Source organism: Struthio camelus, chromosome 30 (assembly GCF_040807025.1).
Source record: "Struthio camelus isolate bStrCam1 chromosome 30, bStrCam1.hap1, whole genome shotgun sequence".
Classification (NCBI taxonomy): domain Eukaryota; kingdom Metazoa; phylum Chordata; class Aves; order Struthioniformes; family Struthionidae; genus Struthio; species Struthio camelus.
Window position 1 is genome coordinate 642,419 of NC_090971.1, and position 12,314 is coordinate 654,732.

At 59.8% G+C, this 12,314-nt stretch overlaps 1 protein-coding gene across 1 annotated transcript; it reads right to left on the bottom strand.

Moving 5' to 3' along the window:
• Positions 1-87: 87 nt before the first annotated feature.
• Positions 88-11,895, bottom strand: NDUFS2 (NADH:ubiquinone oxidoreductase core subunit S2). Its single transcript, XM_068921963.1, has 14 exons — positions 11,798-11,895; positions 11,609-11,715; positions 8,053-8,243; positions 6,387-6,507; positions 5,749-5,861; positions 4,973-5,047; positions 4,591-4,668; positions 4,131-4,216; positions 3,575-3,694; positions 3,213-3,342; positions 2,437-2,532; positions 1,941-2,024; positions 432-489; positions 88-268 (listed from the first exon to the last, which is right to left on the bottom strand). The coding sequence occupies exons 1-14, from the start codon at positions 11,881-11,883 to the stop codon at positions 231-233; spliced, it is 1,383 nt and encodes a 460-aa protein (XP_068778064.1). The 5' UTR covers positions 11,884-11,895; the 3' UTR covers positions 88-230.
• Positions 11,896-12,314: the final 419 nt, after the last annotated feature.

Here is a 12,314-nt window from a genome sequence, read left to right on the forward strand (position 1 = left end):
AAGAGCAGGGTTTCACCCAGTTTCAGCTGGAGATGAAGAGCTAAGGCAGGATGGTGGAAGGGACAGAGGTGACAGCTCCAGGCAGGACACAGTTTTGTCTTTATTTGACTTCAGAGGAAGAATGCAGAGCACGAGGCAGAGGAGGGAGAGCCCGGGGCACCCCTCCCTGTACACAGGGCAGCACACGCAGCACGGGACAGGCGCAGTGGGGCCAGCACAGGGCCATCACCTCACCGGTCCACTTCTCCGAAGACAATGTCCTGTGTGCCTGGTGAGAGGAGGAGAGAAATTAGGGTAGATTCAAACCCCAGGCCCCTATTCCAGCCCCCAAGAGCAGGGAAGGAACCCCCAGTAAGAACCAGTAGCCTGAGAGGCCCTGCGCAGCCATGAAGCTGCAAGTGCTCAAGCCTCAGCCAAGGAGCTAAACATACCAATGATGGCCACGACGTCTGCCAGCATGTGGCCCTGTGACATCCTATCCAGTCCAGCCTAGGGGAGAAAACACAAAGCACCCACATCAGCCTGGAGCCTTCCTCCTCTGTCACGACAAGGGTCGGGGCACCCGAGCTTTGCCCAAAGCTCAGGCAGACCTTCGACCAGCCATCACCCTGGCCTGTCTCCTGGGATGTGGTGAGGTGTGACAAGGATAGGGCTCTGGGGGGCTCTCAAAGACTTTCTCAAGGACAGACAGCACCCTTGGCCTGGTGCTGTGCTCATCCCTGCCAGTTACCGTCACACCCACCGCACAGGCGGCACAGGAAGAGAAGTGGTAAGGAACAGAACCAGCGCAGCTTCAGCTGATCCTATGAATAACTGTTGGGGTGGGCAATCTGGCAGCTCCTACAGAGAAAGGTCCCTGTCTCCTGCCCAGGCTGAGGTTTCCATAGTTGAGGAGCAGATCTCCTGAGCCTTGGCCCAGGCTTGGCTTTGCGCAACAGCACGAGCTCTAGTGCAGGGGCCGAGTGAGGCCTGGCACTGCCCAGCCTCGCTCACCACTTCCAGAGAGGGGTGCAGTGCTGGCAACAAGCCTCAGGCCCCAGGGGTGGTCCCCACGGGCAGCACAGCCCAGGTCCCACGCCTCAAGGCAGGGGTCTGGCAGCAGAGGGTGCGCAGCCCCTGCCAGCGTGGGCCCCTGGTTCAGAGAAGGAAGTGGTCAGCTATCAGCAGAGAAAGGAAACCAGCTCTAGCAGCAGATGCACGAGAGGCCTCCCAGCAAGCAGCAAAGGGACAGCCAGGGCCTGAAGCAGCAACCATGACTAAAGGAGCGGGGAAGGGCCTTGGCTAGCTCCACCACACACAGCTGCACCCCTACTAAATCCTGGCAACACTCGCAGCCATCTGCAGTCCAGTGGCTCCCTCCAGCCGGAGCCAACAGCCCCCCAAGCACCCACCAGCGTGGTCTGGAAAGCCCCGTGAGACTGTGAAGAGCTGCGCCAGGAGCTGCCGATGTCGGGGACACACAACCAACAGCCTCTTTGGCCTCTGCCCAAGCCTCCAGGGTTAGGGCTGCGCTTGGAGTGAGCTCAGCACTGACAGTCGGGGAAGAAAGTTTGTCCCAGGAAGTCATCGTCTGCTGAGCCACATCCCTTTGACCAGCAGGGACCAGGGAAACACGGATCACAGCCAGCTCCTTCCAGACATCCCTCTGCTTTGAGCCATGCTGGCCAGGGCTTGTCCCCAGGAGCAGGGCCACAAGGAGTCCTTGGATGGCACTACCAGATGCAGCCAAGGCCAGACACATGGGGCATCCCAACCTGCCCATCCAGCAGGCTGGTACTATCCCCCCCTTTCTCCTTCCAAAGGATGAGCCTTGCGGTGGCTGCAGCCCAAAGCACACCCTTGCAGCAGCATGTCTTCAACTTCTCCCAGTCCTCCAGCACCACAGCATGGCTACACTGCCCACAACCCACTCGGCCACATGCCAGCTCTGGGTCTCCTACCAGGTGAGCAAATCCAGGTGCCTTGATCTTGCAGCGGTAGGGGCGGCTGCTGCCATCCGAGACAAGGTAGATGCCGAATTCACCCTGCAAAGACATGCGGAGAGGGTTGGTGACACACAGTGACACTGTCAAGAGGCTGCAGCTCTGCCTCAGTAACCCACACACACAGGCTGTGTCCAGCCCAGCAAACATCTCACGTGAGAAAAGAGACACCAGGGATGGGACAGCCCACACACCTGTGATTTACGTAGCAAGAAGGCCTAAAACTTCTTGCAGCCTTCAGCTACCCAGTGACGGGAATGCTGTCATGTCCCCAGGAGTGTCATGGGGCAGTCAGGGCCAGCAGGTGTTTGCACATTGCCAACCAGGACAGGCACCCACCACCCCACACAGCCAGCACCCTTCTCTCAGCCCCCGGCAGTACTGGGCGCTGGCCAGGGTGGGATTAGCCATACCACCGAGCCCACTAACCCATTAACGCAATGGGAACAGGCACCTTGGGGGCCTCAATGGCTGTGTAGGTCGCTCCAGGGGGCACCTGGTAGCCCTCCGTGTAGAGCTTGAAGTGATGTATCAGGGACTCCATGGAGGTCTGCAAAGAGAGGTCGTCACCACGGCAGAGGGCCCGCGCCGTGGGCTCGCCTGCAGCAGGGCAGGTGCACGGCCCTGCACGTGCTGGGGACAGACGCAAGCAGAAAATGTTGCACGTGTCCCTGCCTGCTCCACAACGGCTGCTGACAGAGAGTGAAGCCACAAAAATGGGAACCAGGGCCAACAGTGATAACAGCACGGGAAGCTGAAGCGATAAGGTAGGACAGGACCCATCAGATCTCTTTCTCACTGGGCTGACCAGCTCACAGCAGGCCCTGGCATTTGCTACAAGTTGCTTTTTGGCCAAGATGGGTGCAGCAAAATCACCTGCACTCGGAACTGCCCAGTGCAAAGCCTTCCTCCCCATCCACGTGTGGCCAGAGCTGGCTGGAGAAAACACGCTGAGAAAGAGGCCAAGCAATTTCCTGGCTGAACATCACACAACGCTTCTCTCCCTGCCCTGCCAAGTGGGTGGGATGAGAGGCAGATGTCACAGGCCAAAACTTCAGCACAGGAGTCACACATCAAACCACACTTCCTGCCCACCAGCGCGAGCGCTGACACACAGCCAGCAAGATCTCAGCCCCCTCGCACCGCTGAGCACTTGTGTTGTCACTGAGCCCCAGCAGCAAGGCCCATTGGGATATAACGGGGGTGGTAAGGGAAGAATGCGGCTTTTACCTTCATCTCTGCCCTCTTCGGAGGGGAGATTTTGGCATCATCCACTTTGATTTCCCCCTCAGGCATTTTGTTGAGGCACTGAAGGATGATGCGGAGAGACTGGCGCATCTCCTCTACGCGACACAGGTACCTGGGAGGGCAGAAACAAGGGCTCAGCCACAAAGCAGGTAACCTGCCGGGCTGCCAGACCCATGGCACAGACCCCACACTGCTCAGGACCAGCACCCAATGGGGAAATCACAGCCCTAGCACCAATCCACAGAGGAGGTCTAACTGTGCCAAGGCCCCAGCACATGGCAGAGGGTCCCCCAGCACCCTGCCCAGCCAGGAACACATCCTGCCCAGAGCAGGGCACCACGTACCTGTCATAGCAGTCACCCCGAGAGCCGATGGGGACGTCAAACTCCACCTGGTCGTATACATCGTAGGGCTGGGTTTTGCGCAGATCCCAGTGGATCCCTGAACCCCGTAGCATCACCCCACTGGGCAAAGAGAACCAGGTGAGCAACAGGCAAAAATAAGGGTCCGCAGCAGCCAGGACCTTCCAGAAGGATGGCTTAGGGAATGTAGGCACATAGGGACAGCAGGACATGGAGTCACAGCTCTAGCCACACTGCAGCCACTGGGTGGCACTACTCTGACAGTTATCAGTCCCTGAGGCAGGTATGATCAGCCCTTGGGACTTCTGCAGTCAGGGCTGAGCTCTCTGGGCTCAACTCCGATCCTTCTGGGGCTATCTGGAGGCCTGGCAGGGGCTGGTACCTACCCTCCAGAGTCCACGACATCCCTGTGTCTCCTTCATGGCCTCCCTGCCCCCTTCAGCCACATGCCTGGCACAAGACCAGGGAAGAAGAGACAGCTCAACTGTGGCGGGAGGTTGAGCCACCTCGGCAAGCATCCCCGGACCACAAGACCTACCTGAACCCGTAGTTGAGAGCCTCCTCCGCTGTTATGACCCCAATGTCAACTGTGCGGTTCTTCCAGATGCGGTTGTTAGTGAGCATCTGCAGGCAGCAGTGTGTTAGCAGCTGGCCACAGCACCAGGTTAAGGTAGGGCCACCCTGCCATCTCCCCCAGTGGGCAGTCCCTTTCCTCCTGGCAGGAATGTTTAACCCTGCCGGTGCCAGATGTGATTTTTAAACTATCACGCAATGCCAGCCAGCTCTGCCCACTGACACTTGGGCTACCGTGTGGGTGGAGGAATAACCTCATGCTGGCCATGCCCACAGGAGAGTAGGGACAGGCCATACAGATCCCACCCCCCTAAGACAGCACTCAGGGTGCTAGGAAACGGGGAATGGTTCTCTCCCAGGTTTCAAGTAGGACACGGCAAGCAGCTCCATGACATGGGGACAGGACACTCATCCCAGAGTCTCACCTCTTCCACCTCATCTATCCGCGTGGAGAAATTCTTCACAAACTCATAGATATCGTCCATCAGCCCCAGGGGCAGGTCCTGTGCGTGAGGAGGGTGAGATTAGTCCATGCACAGCCAGTGGCACCAGGGCTGCAGGTAGAGAGGAGCTGGAGGGAGAATCACCCACACAGGGACACAGGAGTGTCCCATGCATTTCCGCCTGCCTGGAGATGGTCTGCAGGGAGCCATTCTCTAGCATCCCGGCAAGACCAGACACCAGCAAGGACAACCTGCTGGTCCAATTCAGCTCACAGGCATTGCTGAGCGATCAGGCTCCTGCAGGACGTGGCAGCTTGAGGCACAGCTCAGCAGAGGTCAAGGGAAGTGGTGCGGCAGCCCTTACCTGGTGCACCCCACCAGGTCGGATATAGGCAGCATGCATACGAGCCCCGGAGACCCTCTCGTAGAACTCAAACATCTGCAGGGAGAGAAGGGAGCCCGCTGTACCCAGGCACGGTATGGCACCCCAGCTCCACGGGCACAGGAAGACACAGGGCACTCACCCCATATCTGTGGGTAACACTCAGCCCCAAATCCACCCCTGCAACATCGCAGACATAGCTTTTCCTCATGAAAAGCTCTGGGACCTTGTGCAAGAACAGCTCTCGCTGCAAAATCCTCACTGAAGCCCCTCTCAGCGCAGGGGCTTTCTGAACAAGAAAGCATGCAAAGGTTTCGCAGGAGGGATGGCTGGCTCCATCTGATGGTCGTGAGCCAGTCACCCGAGCCCATGAGCGTGGCTGCGGCCTCCCAGCCTCCCCTGAAGTTACTCCTGTTCCAATCACATCTGAAGCCAGATCTACAGCATCCCGCAGCACCTCACCTCCCCCAGCGCTCAGTCCTTAAAGAAACCCCAAGGCGGATCAAAAACTCCAGGTCTGCAACCTTCACACCGTATGGGTGGCCTGTTCCCCACAGTAATTCCTCCTTGGCACAACCCCTTTTAGGACCTAAGGCTTGAAACACCCTCTCCTGGGGGAAGGCAGCCCTCCCCAGGTCCATGGGGAGATCTCCTGTCCTCTTCCTGGCCACCTTGTGGGGAGAGGAGCCTTCCCAAAGAAGGGCTGTCAGTTTTGCTGGGCCCCAGCAGGGTCTTGGTACAGCTCTCCTGGCATTTACCTTCTCTCTCTCCTCAAACATCCAGAAGAAGGGGGTCATGGCCCCGATGTCCAGTGCATGCGTGGTGACAGCCATAATGTGATTCAGGAGCCGAGTTATCTCTGCAAAGAGGACTGAGGACAGAGATGGCATGTTAGAGGGATTAGCACCTCCACCTCCTGCACAGAGTCCTCGTACCACCTTCTGGGGAAGGGACACTTGGGGCTGAACCAGCCAGGACATGGGGCCTGCCCCTGCCTAGAGGCAGCAAAGCAGTGAAAAGCAGAGAGCTGGTCTTCACCGGCCTTGGAACAGCCCTGACCCCACTGAGGGGGGAGAAGTGGGCAGAAACCTCCCAGCTCAGAAGGTCTCTTCCCCTCATTGTTCCTACAGGCAGGGCATCACCCAGCCGCCCCCAGACTGAATGCAGCAGGACAGGAATCATTCCTCCTCCTCAGGGACATCTGCAGCTGCCAAGCAGGGACAGACCAGCGAGATTCCTCTGTCCACACAATGGCCAAGACCTCGACAAATGAGACCTTGACAGTGCCACAGGGTGGGCAGGGAAGGAAGGCAGGGGCTTGCGGGAACGCTTGCCTTTGAGACAGGTGCCAGAGCATCCACACAAATGATCCAGAGGTGCGTGGAATCATTCTCACCTCGGATCCACTGAGCCCTCAAAGGCGGACGGATGTTGAGCAGCTTCTCCACAGCCAGGGAGTAGGCTTGCTCGTTGCACATCATGGACACATAGTCAAGGCGGTCAAAATAGGGCAATGCCTGCCAAGAGAAACACCCCTAAGGAGCCGCAGCCTGCACTCAAAGTCAGGCAGCGAAGGCTTGGGACTGCCAGGAGCACTCGGAGGCTTCATCCCACTTGGGCAGCGCTCAGATACAGATACCAGCCTCAGCTCACCCACTGCATCACCCTCCACGGAGGGGACACATGCAGCACAAGCATGCAGAGGGCAGAAGGAGCACAGCTGGAAGAGCAGAGCAGACGGGCCTCGGACATGCCCTGCCCAGCTCTCTGGGCATTTCCACCACCCCTCAGCTCTCTCCAGGGAAGAGGTGTTCCTCTAGCACACAGTTGGTGACAGTCCCCAGCAGGGATTTGCCCCAGTTTCCATAGCATCTTTCTGGTCAAATGTTAACCAAGAGCTACAGGTCCCGCTACGCCTTCCTGACAGAGAGAAACACGCTCAAGTCCTCTGCCAGATGCTACCCTGCACACAGAGCCCAAACAGCCCTTGGAGTTTTGCAAGGCTGCAAGTTGGCTTGGGAAAGTTTGAGCACAATGACAGATTTTTCCATTTTCTCAGAGAACACATGAGCCACAAAGACAGCCCAAAAACTCCAGCCCCGGGCAGGCAAGCAGGGTCTCCCTCCCTGCAGAGGGGCTACCCTCTCCTTGGGATGAGGCGTGAAGGAAAACATGGAGAAGTCTTTCTGTGACAGTTTTGTGGCTCATGCTGATGCCACAAGTTTGGTGTGTCCTGTGAGAGCTCCAGACCCTCTGATATGCAGAGCTACCTCAGGGACAAAGAAGCGCTGCTCCGCTCAGCCCAGCTCGCAGAGAACGCAGGCTACATTTCCACCCTGCATCCACAGAGACTCCCACAACACGTGCCAGCCACCCCTGCTGAGAACTGACTCTTTCGGTGCCAATGTCTGGAAGGCACCACAGGGCAGCTCTGCGCAGCTGAACACAGCCGTCACAGCGCTCTCCCAAAGCCACAGCCATCAGCATCGCCTTGGCCCTGTGCCTCGCGCTCCCGGCTCCCTGCCCACCCCATGCTGCTCCCCTCTTCCTGCGACTGGGTTGTTTCAAGCGCTGTTCCTCCTGCTGGCGAAAAGGTTAAATCTGATCGGAGTAATAAATCTACAGAGCTCTGTTTATAAACACTGCTGCAAAATCTGACAGGCAATTAAATCCACTGCCAGCGCTCCAGAAGGCTGCTGACGTATCCAATTAGACAGCCACGGACAGACACAAACAGCCTCGTCTCCTGATTTTCTCTTACTCTTAGCGCAAAGGGACCTTGGCTCTCCTCACCACCTTCCTAACACTTCACTGAAGACCTTGCTGCACCTTACGGACAAAAAAACGACCCCCCGAGCTGGCAGCTCCTTTCTGGAAACAGAAGGAGACCGATCTGTCAATCGAACCAGAATATAAGTGGGAAAGGCTCAGCACCAGGTTCCTTCACAGCGCAAACACAGGGTGCCCTCTTTGGACACCCCTAAGCACACTTCTCAGGCTATCTTCTCTGCAAGAGGCAACCTCGGAGGCTCAGAAGACCTTCCAACCCCCCTGCAGATTACCTGGAGATAAGTCTTGTACTCAATGAGCTTCTCAGTGCCTCGGTGCAGCAGGCCAATATGTGGGTCACACCTCTTCACGGTCTCTCCACTCAGCTCCATGACGAGCCGCAGGACTCCATGGGCAGCCGGGTGCTGTGGCCCAAAGTTTATTGTCAAGCTAGAAACCTTCTTCTGAGCTGGGGGGTCCTTGTCTGCTCAGGGGAGCAAGGAGGAGAGTCAGGTTGGAGCACAAATCTCCAGACAGGGAGAACCATCCACCTCCCACCTTCAGAAGCACTGGGGCCCCGAGGTATTTTGCAGAGCAGGAAGACAAGACAGTCCTCGGCCCTCTCCGGCAGCACAAACGCACTCAGCCCAGATGTCTCAGCCAAGTTCAGCGCTTGGCTGGACATGGGGAACGCAACGTCCCGACAGACGGTTCCCATCTTGGCTGAACGCAAGGCTCGTGGGGTAGGTCCAAGGGCTTGCCTCTGCCTTCTGGACGCTGAGTCCTCGCTCGCCGCTGTTCCTGGCGCGCAGAGCACACCAAGCGGCTTCCCGAGCTGCGCTTGCAGAGGGGACTCAGACCCCAACAGAGATAGGCAGGGCAGCCTGAGGAAGGGCAGCGCACCTCCCAAAGCACCACTTCCCAGGACCTGGGGGTCTTGCAAAGCCAAAATGGCGATATGAGGTTCCTGAAGGGTAAAATATTCAAAATTCGACCTGTGGCCAACACAGAAATTTCTCACAGCAGCTCTGGTAGTGCAAAGAGCCAGACTCCCTCCACCTGCTGCTTCTGGAGCTGCTGCAAGGGAGAATTATCCCATGTGCGCAGCTATAGGAAGTTGCACCAGCAGAGCTGGCCCCACAAGCACCGCTACACTTCACACAACACAGGACACAGCTCAGAACCAGCTGTGTCCCAGCTGCCTGGCAGCTGTCGGCTGTTCCCTTTGGAGCTTAAGTCACTGCAAGGTGAAAGGGATCTCTGTACAGATAGCTGAAGAGATTTCACCACTATTTCCACCTCGATCGTGCTGCATCGCCACGCTCAGTCATCTCACACAAAGTGCCCTAGATGAGGCTAAAGCTCCCAGGGAACTCCCGCCTGTACACCCATAGCACCCCTGTGCTGTGCTCGCCCCTGTGACATCAAGGCTGCCTGGCCAAACGATGCCAACGAGGGCATAGGTTGCCCCATGGTAAAAACCAGAGGAGTCCAGTGTCACCAGTTCTGCTGATCTCTGAAATCACAGACCATGGGACCCTTCTGCATTCCCTTTCATTGCTGCTACATCAGGTCTTTCAGATGAGATCATGTGGCTGCTGCTGCTGCTGAGCTGCAGAGACCCCAGAACTCCCTCCCTTCAGTCCTCCCAGCAACCAGCTATCCTCACCGATAAAATTTTGCTGAAGGAACAGAACTGCTTTGTTCCTCTTTGATACTGAACTCTTCATGGCAATGCTGAGCTACGGTGCCTCTCCCTGAAGATTTCCCACCCTTACTCTGCTCCTTTCCCCTGCCAAAATTCACACTGCAAAGGACAAGAGTGGGAAAAACCTCTCCAAGACCCCAAGGCAACAAGCCCACACTCAAATCCAGCTCAGCATCCCCTTCCCACTCTGCTATGTCTGCCAGACCAGCCTGTTCTTCCCGTTACATGCATGGGAGCAGCAAAAATCCATCTGTTTTACACAAAACACCTTCCTCTTAAGTACCAGCAGCATGAATGGTGTCAGCAACAGACCCAGAAACTCCCTTTCTGCTGACTGTTTCCAGGAAAGGTCTCGCTGGCCCCGTGGCGATGCCCAAGTGAGGCAGTGCTGCAACAACTGGTTATCGGACACGCGTGGTTCCCAAGCGGTTGTGCTGCCATCGGGTCAGCCAGGAACCCCTCTAACGTCCCCGCTGTAGGGCACAGCCAAGGCTTCACTGTGGGGCCCTGCCCAATGCCAGCCCACAGGGGCCGGAGAGCATCTTGGGAGGACTGGGAGTGGTGGGATTCATCCCTCTGGCAGGTGGGTCCCCCTCACCCATGGGGTCAGCCTGGCCCAGTGCTTGGGGCCCCAGCAGGCACTGACTGCCCCTGCCTGGCACAACCGACAGTCACCCCCGGGCCTCAGGCATCAACCAGGCACGCGCTGAGCTAAATCAGAACCTGGGCACCACTGGGCACCCAGGAACACAAAGCACCACTGGGCACCCCCCAGGCCTCCATTGGGCACCCCCTGAGCCCCAGGCACCCACCAAACCCCCACTGAGCCATAGGCTCCCATCAGTCAATCCAGCAAGTCCCAGACTGGCTCTAGGCTCCCACTGGATAGGCAAGAGCCCAAAACAACCACCACGCTCCATGGTGGAGCCACCACCCACCTGGCCCTCACTTGAGCTACAGTTACTTGTCCAAGCCCAAGGTACCTAACTGGGCTCAGCCTGGCCCTGGGCACCCACCAAGCACCCACTGAGCCCAGAGTACCCACCTGGCACCTACCAGGCACCTAAGAGACCAAGGCACACACCAGGCCCCCACAGCACCCACTGGACCTTCACTTGAGCCAAGTGCACCTCCAGAGCCCGAGCTCTGTGAGCTTACCTCCAGTGAGCCCCAGCCTGGTCAAGCACCCACCTGGGTCCAGATCACCTATGAAGCTCCCCCTGGCTACCCAGGACCCCAGTGCAACCGCCAGGCCTCCGCAGCCCCACCAGGACCCCATTCAAGCTAAAGGCACTCCCTGGGTCCAAGGCACACACCAAGCACCCAGTAAGCCCCAGAATGACCCAGGGCACCTGCCAAGGACATCTCAGGGCACCTATCAGGCACCCACTGGGTCCCCAGGACCATCCAACAGGCCTCCACAGCCCCACTAGGTGCCTACTGAAGCCAAGGCAACCCCATACATCCAGGACACCCACCAAGCATCGGATGAGACCCAGAACACCCACCAACCCCCCCACCCCACCCCAGGGTATGGCACACCCTCCAGCACCCATGGAGACCCACACTGGCCCAGGACACCCACCGAGCACCCCCACCACCCGGGGCACCCCACCACCACCCAGGGCACCCACCGAGCACCCCCAGGCCCTGGGCACCTTCCCCCACCCAGGCAACCCACCGAGCCCCCCCAGGCCCGGGGCACCCCACCACCACCCAGGCAACCCACCGAGCACCCCCAGGCCCGGGGCACCCCACCACCACCCAGGCAACCCACCGAGCCCCCCCAGGCCTGGGGCACCCCACCACCACCCAGGCAACCCACCGAGCACCCCCAGGCCCGGGGCACCCCACCACCACCCAGGCAACCCACCGAGCACCCCCAGGCCCGGGGCACCCCACCACCACCCAGGCAACCCACCGAGCACCCCCAGGCCCGGGGCACCCCACCACCACCCAGGCAACCCACCGAGCCCCCCCAGGCCTGGGGCACCCCACCACCACCCAGGCAACCCACCGAGCCCCCCCAGGCCCGGGGCACCCCCACCCGGGACACCCACCGAGCCCCCCCAGGCCCGGGGTACCCCACCACCACCCGGGGCACCCCCCGAGCCCCCCCAGGCCCCCGCGGCGGCGCTCACCGTTCCAGGGCGGCGGCACCCACTTCTCCGTCTCCTTGCTCGGGTACATGACGGCGCCGGCGAACTGCTGCGCCCACTCCACGTCGGGCTGCCATTGCCGCGCCGCCCTGCGCACACACAAACCCGTGAAGCCCGATCACCGCCCCGACCCGACCCGACCCGACCCGACCCGACCCAGCCCGCTCTCACCTGGCCGGGGCCGCCCCCAGCCGCGGCCCCGCCGCCCGCAGCCCTGAAGGTGCCCGCAGCCGCCACAGCGCCCGCAGCGCCGCCATCTTGCCCTTGGCCGCGATGCGCACGCGCGCGCTCCGCCCCCGGCGTCGCCGCCGCCGGCTCGGGCGCCATGTTTGGTGAGGGCGCGGGAAGCGGCCGGGTAGGGCTAGCCGGGCGCCGCCATACTGAGTAGGGGCAAAATCCGCGACTGCGGAGCGACGGCTTTGCCCGCGTGGAGGCCGAGCTCAGTCGCCATCTTTACTAAGGGAACCCCAGGGAAGCTGCCTCGCTTCGCAGCCGCTGGTCGCCGCTGCCATCTTTGTGGCTGGCAGAGGCCGAGCTTGGCCCGCAGGGAGAGAGTTTGAGGGGGGGGGGGAACGGAGCGGGGGGAGCGCGGGGGGGACGTGTCCGCGCGGGACCGGGGCCGCCTGAGGGCTGCTGGAGCCAGGCCAGGGACCCGCGGGGCCTGGCCCACAGGGCCCCACGGGCGCCG

Coding starts and splice junctions, on each gene's coding strand:
- NDUFS2 (XM_068921963.1), bottom strand. CDS start 11,883: ATGGCGGCGCTGCGGGCGCTGTGGCGGCTGCGGGCACCTTCAGGGCTG. Junction 4,669..4,972: donor GACCTGGTGGGGTGCACCAG/GTAAGGGCTGCC, acceptor CCTCACGCACAG/GACCTGCCCCTGGGGCTGAT. Junction 3,695..4,130: donor GCTCTCAACTACGGGTTCAG/GTAGGTCTTGTG, acceptor CTCTTTGCCCAG/TGGGGTGATGCTACGGGGTT.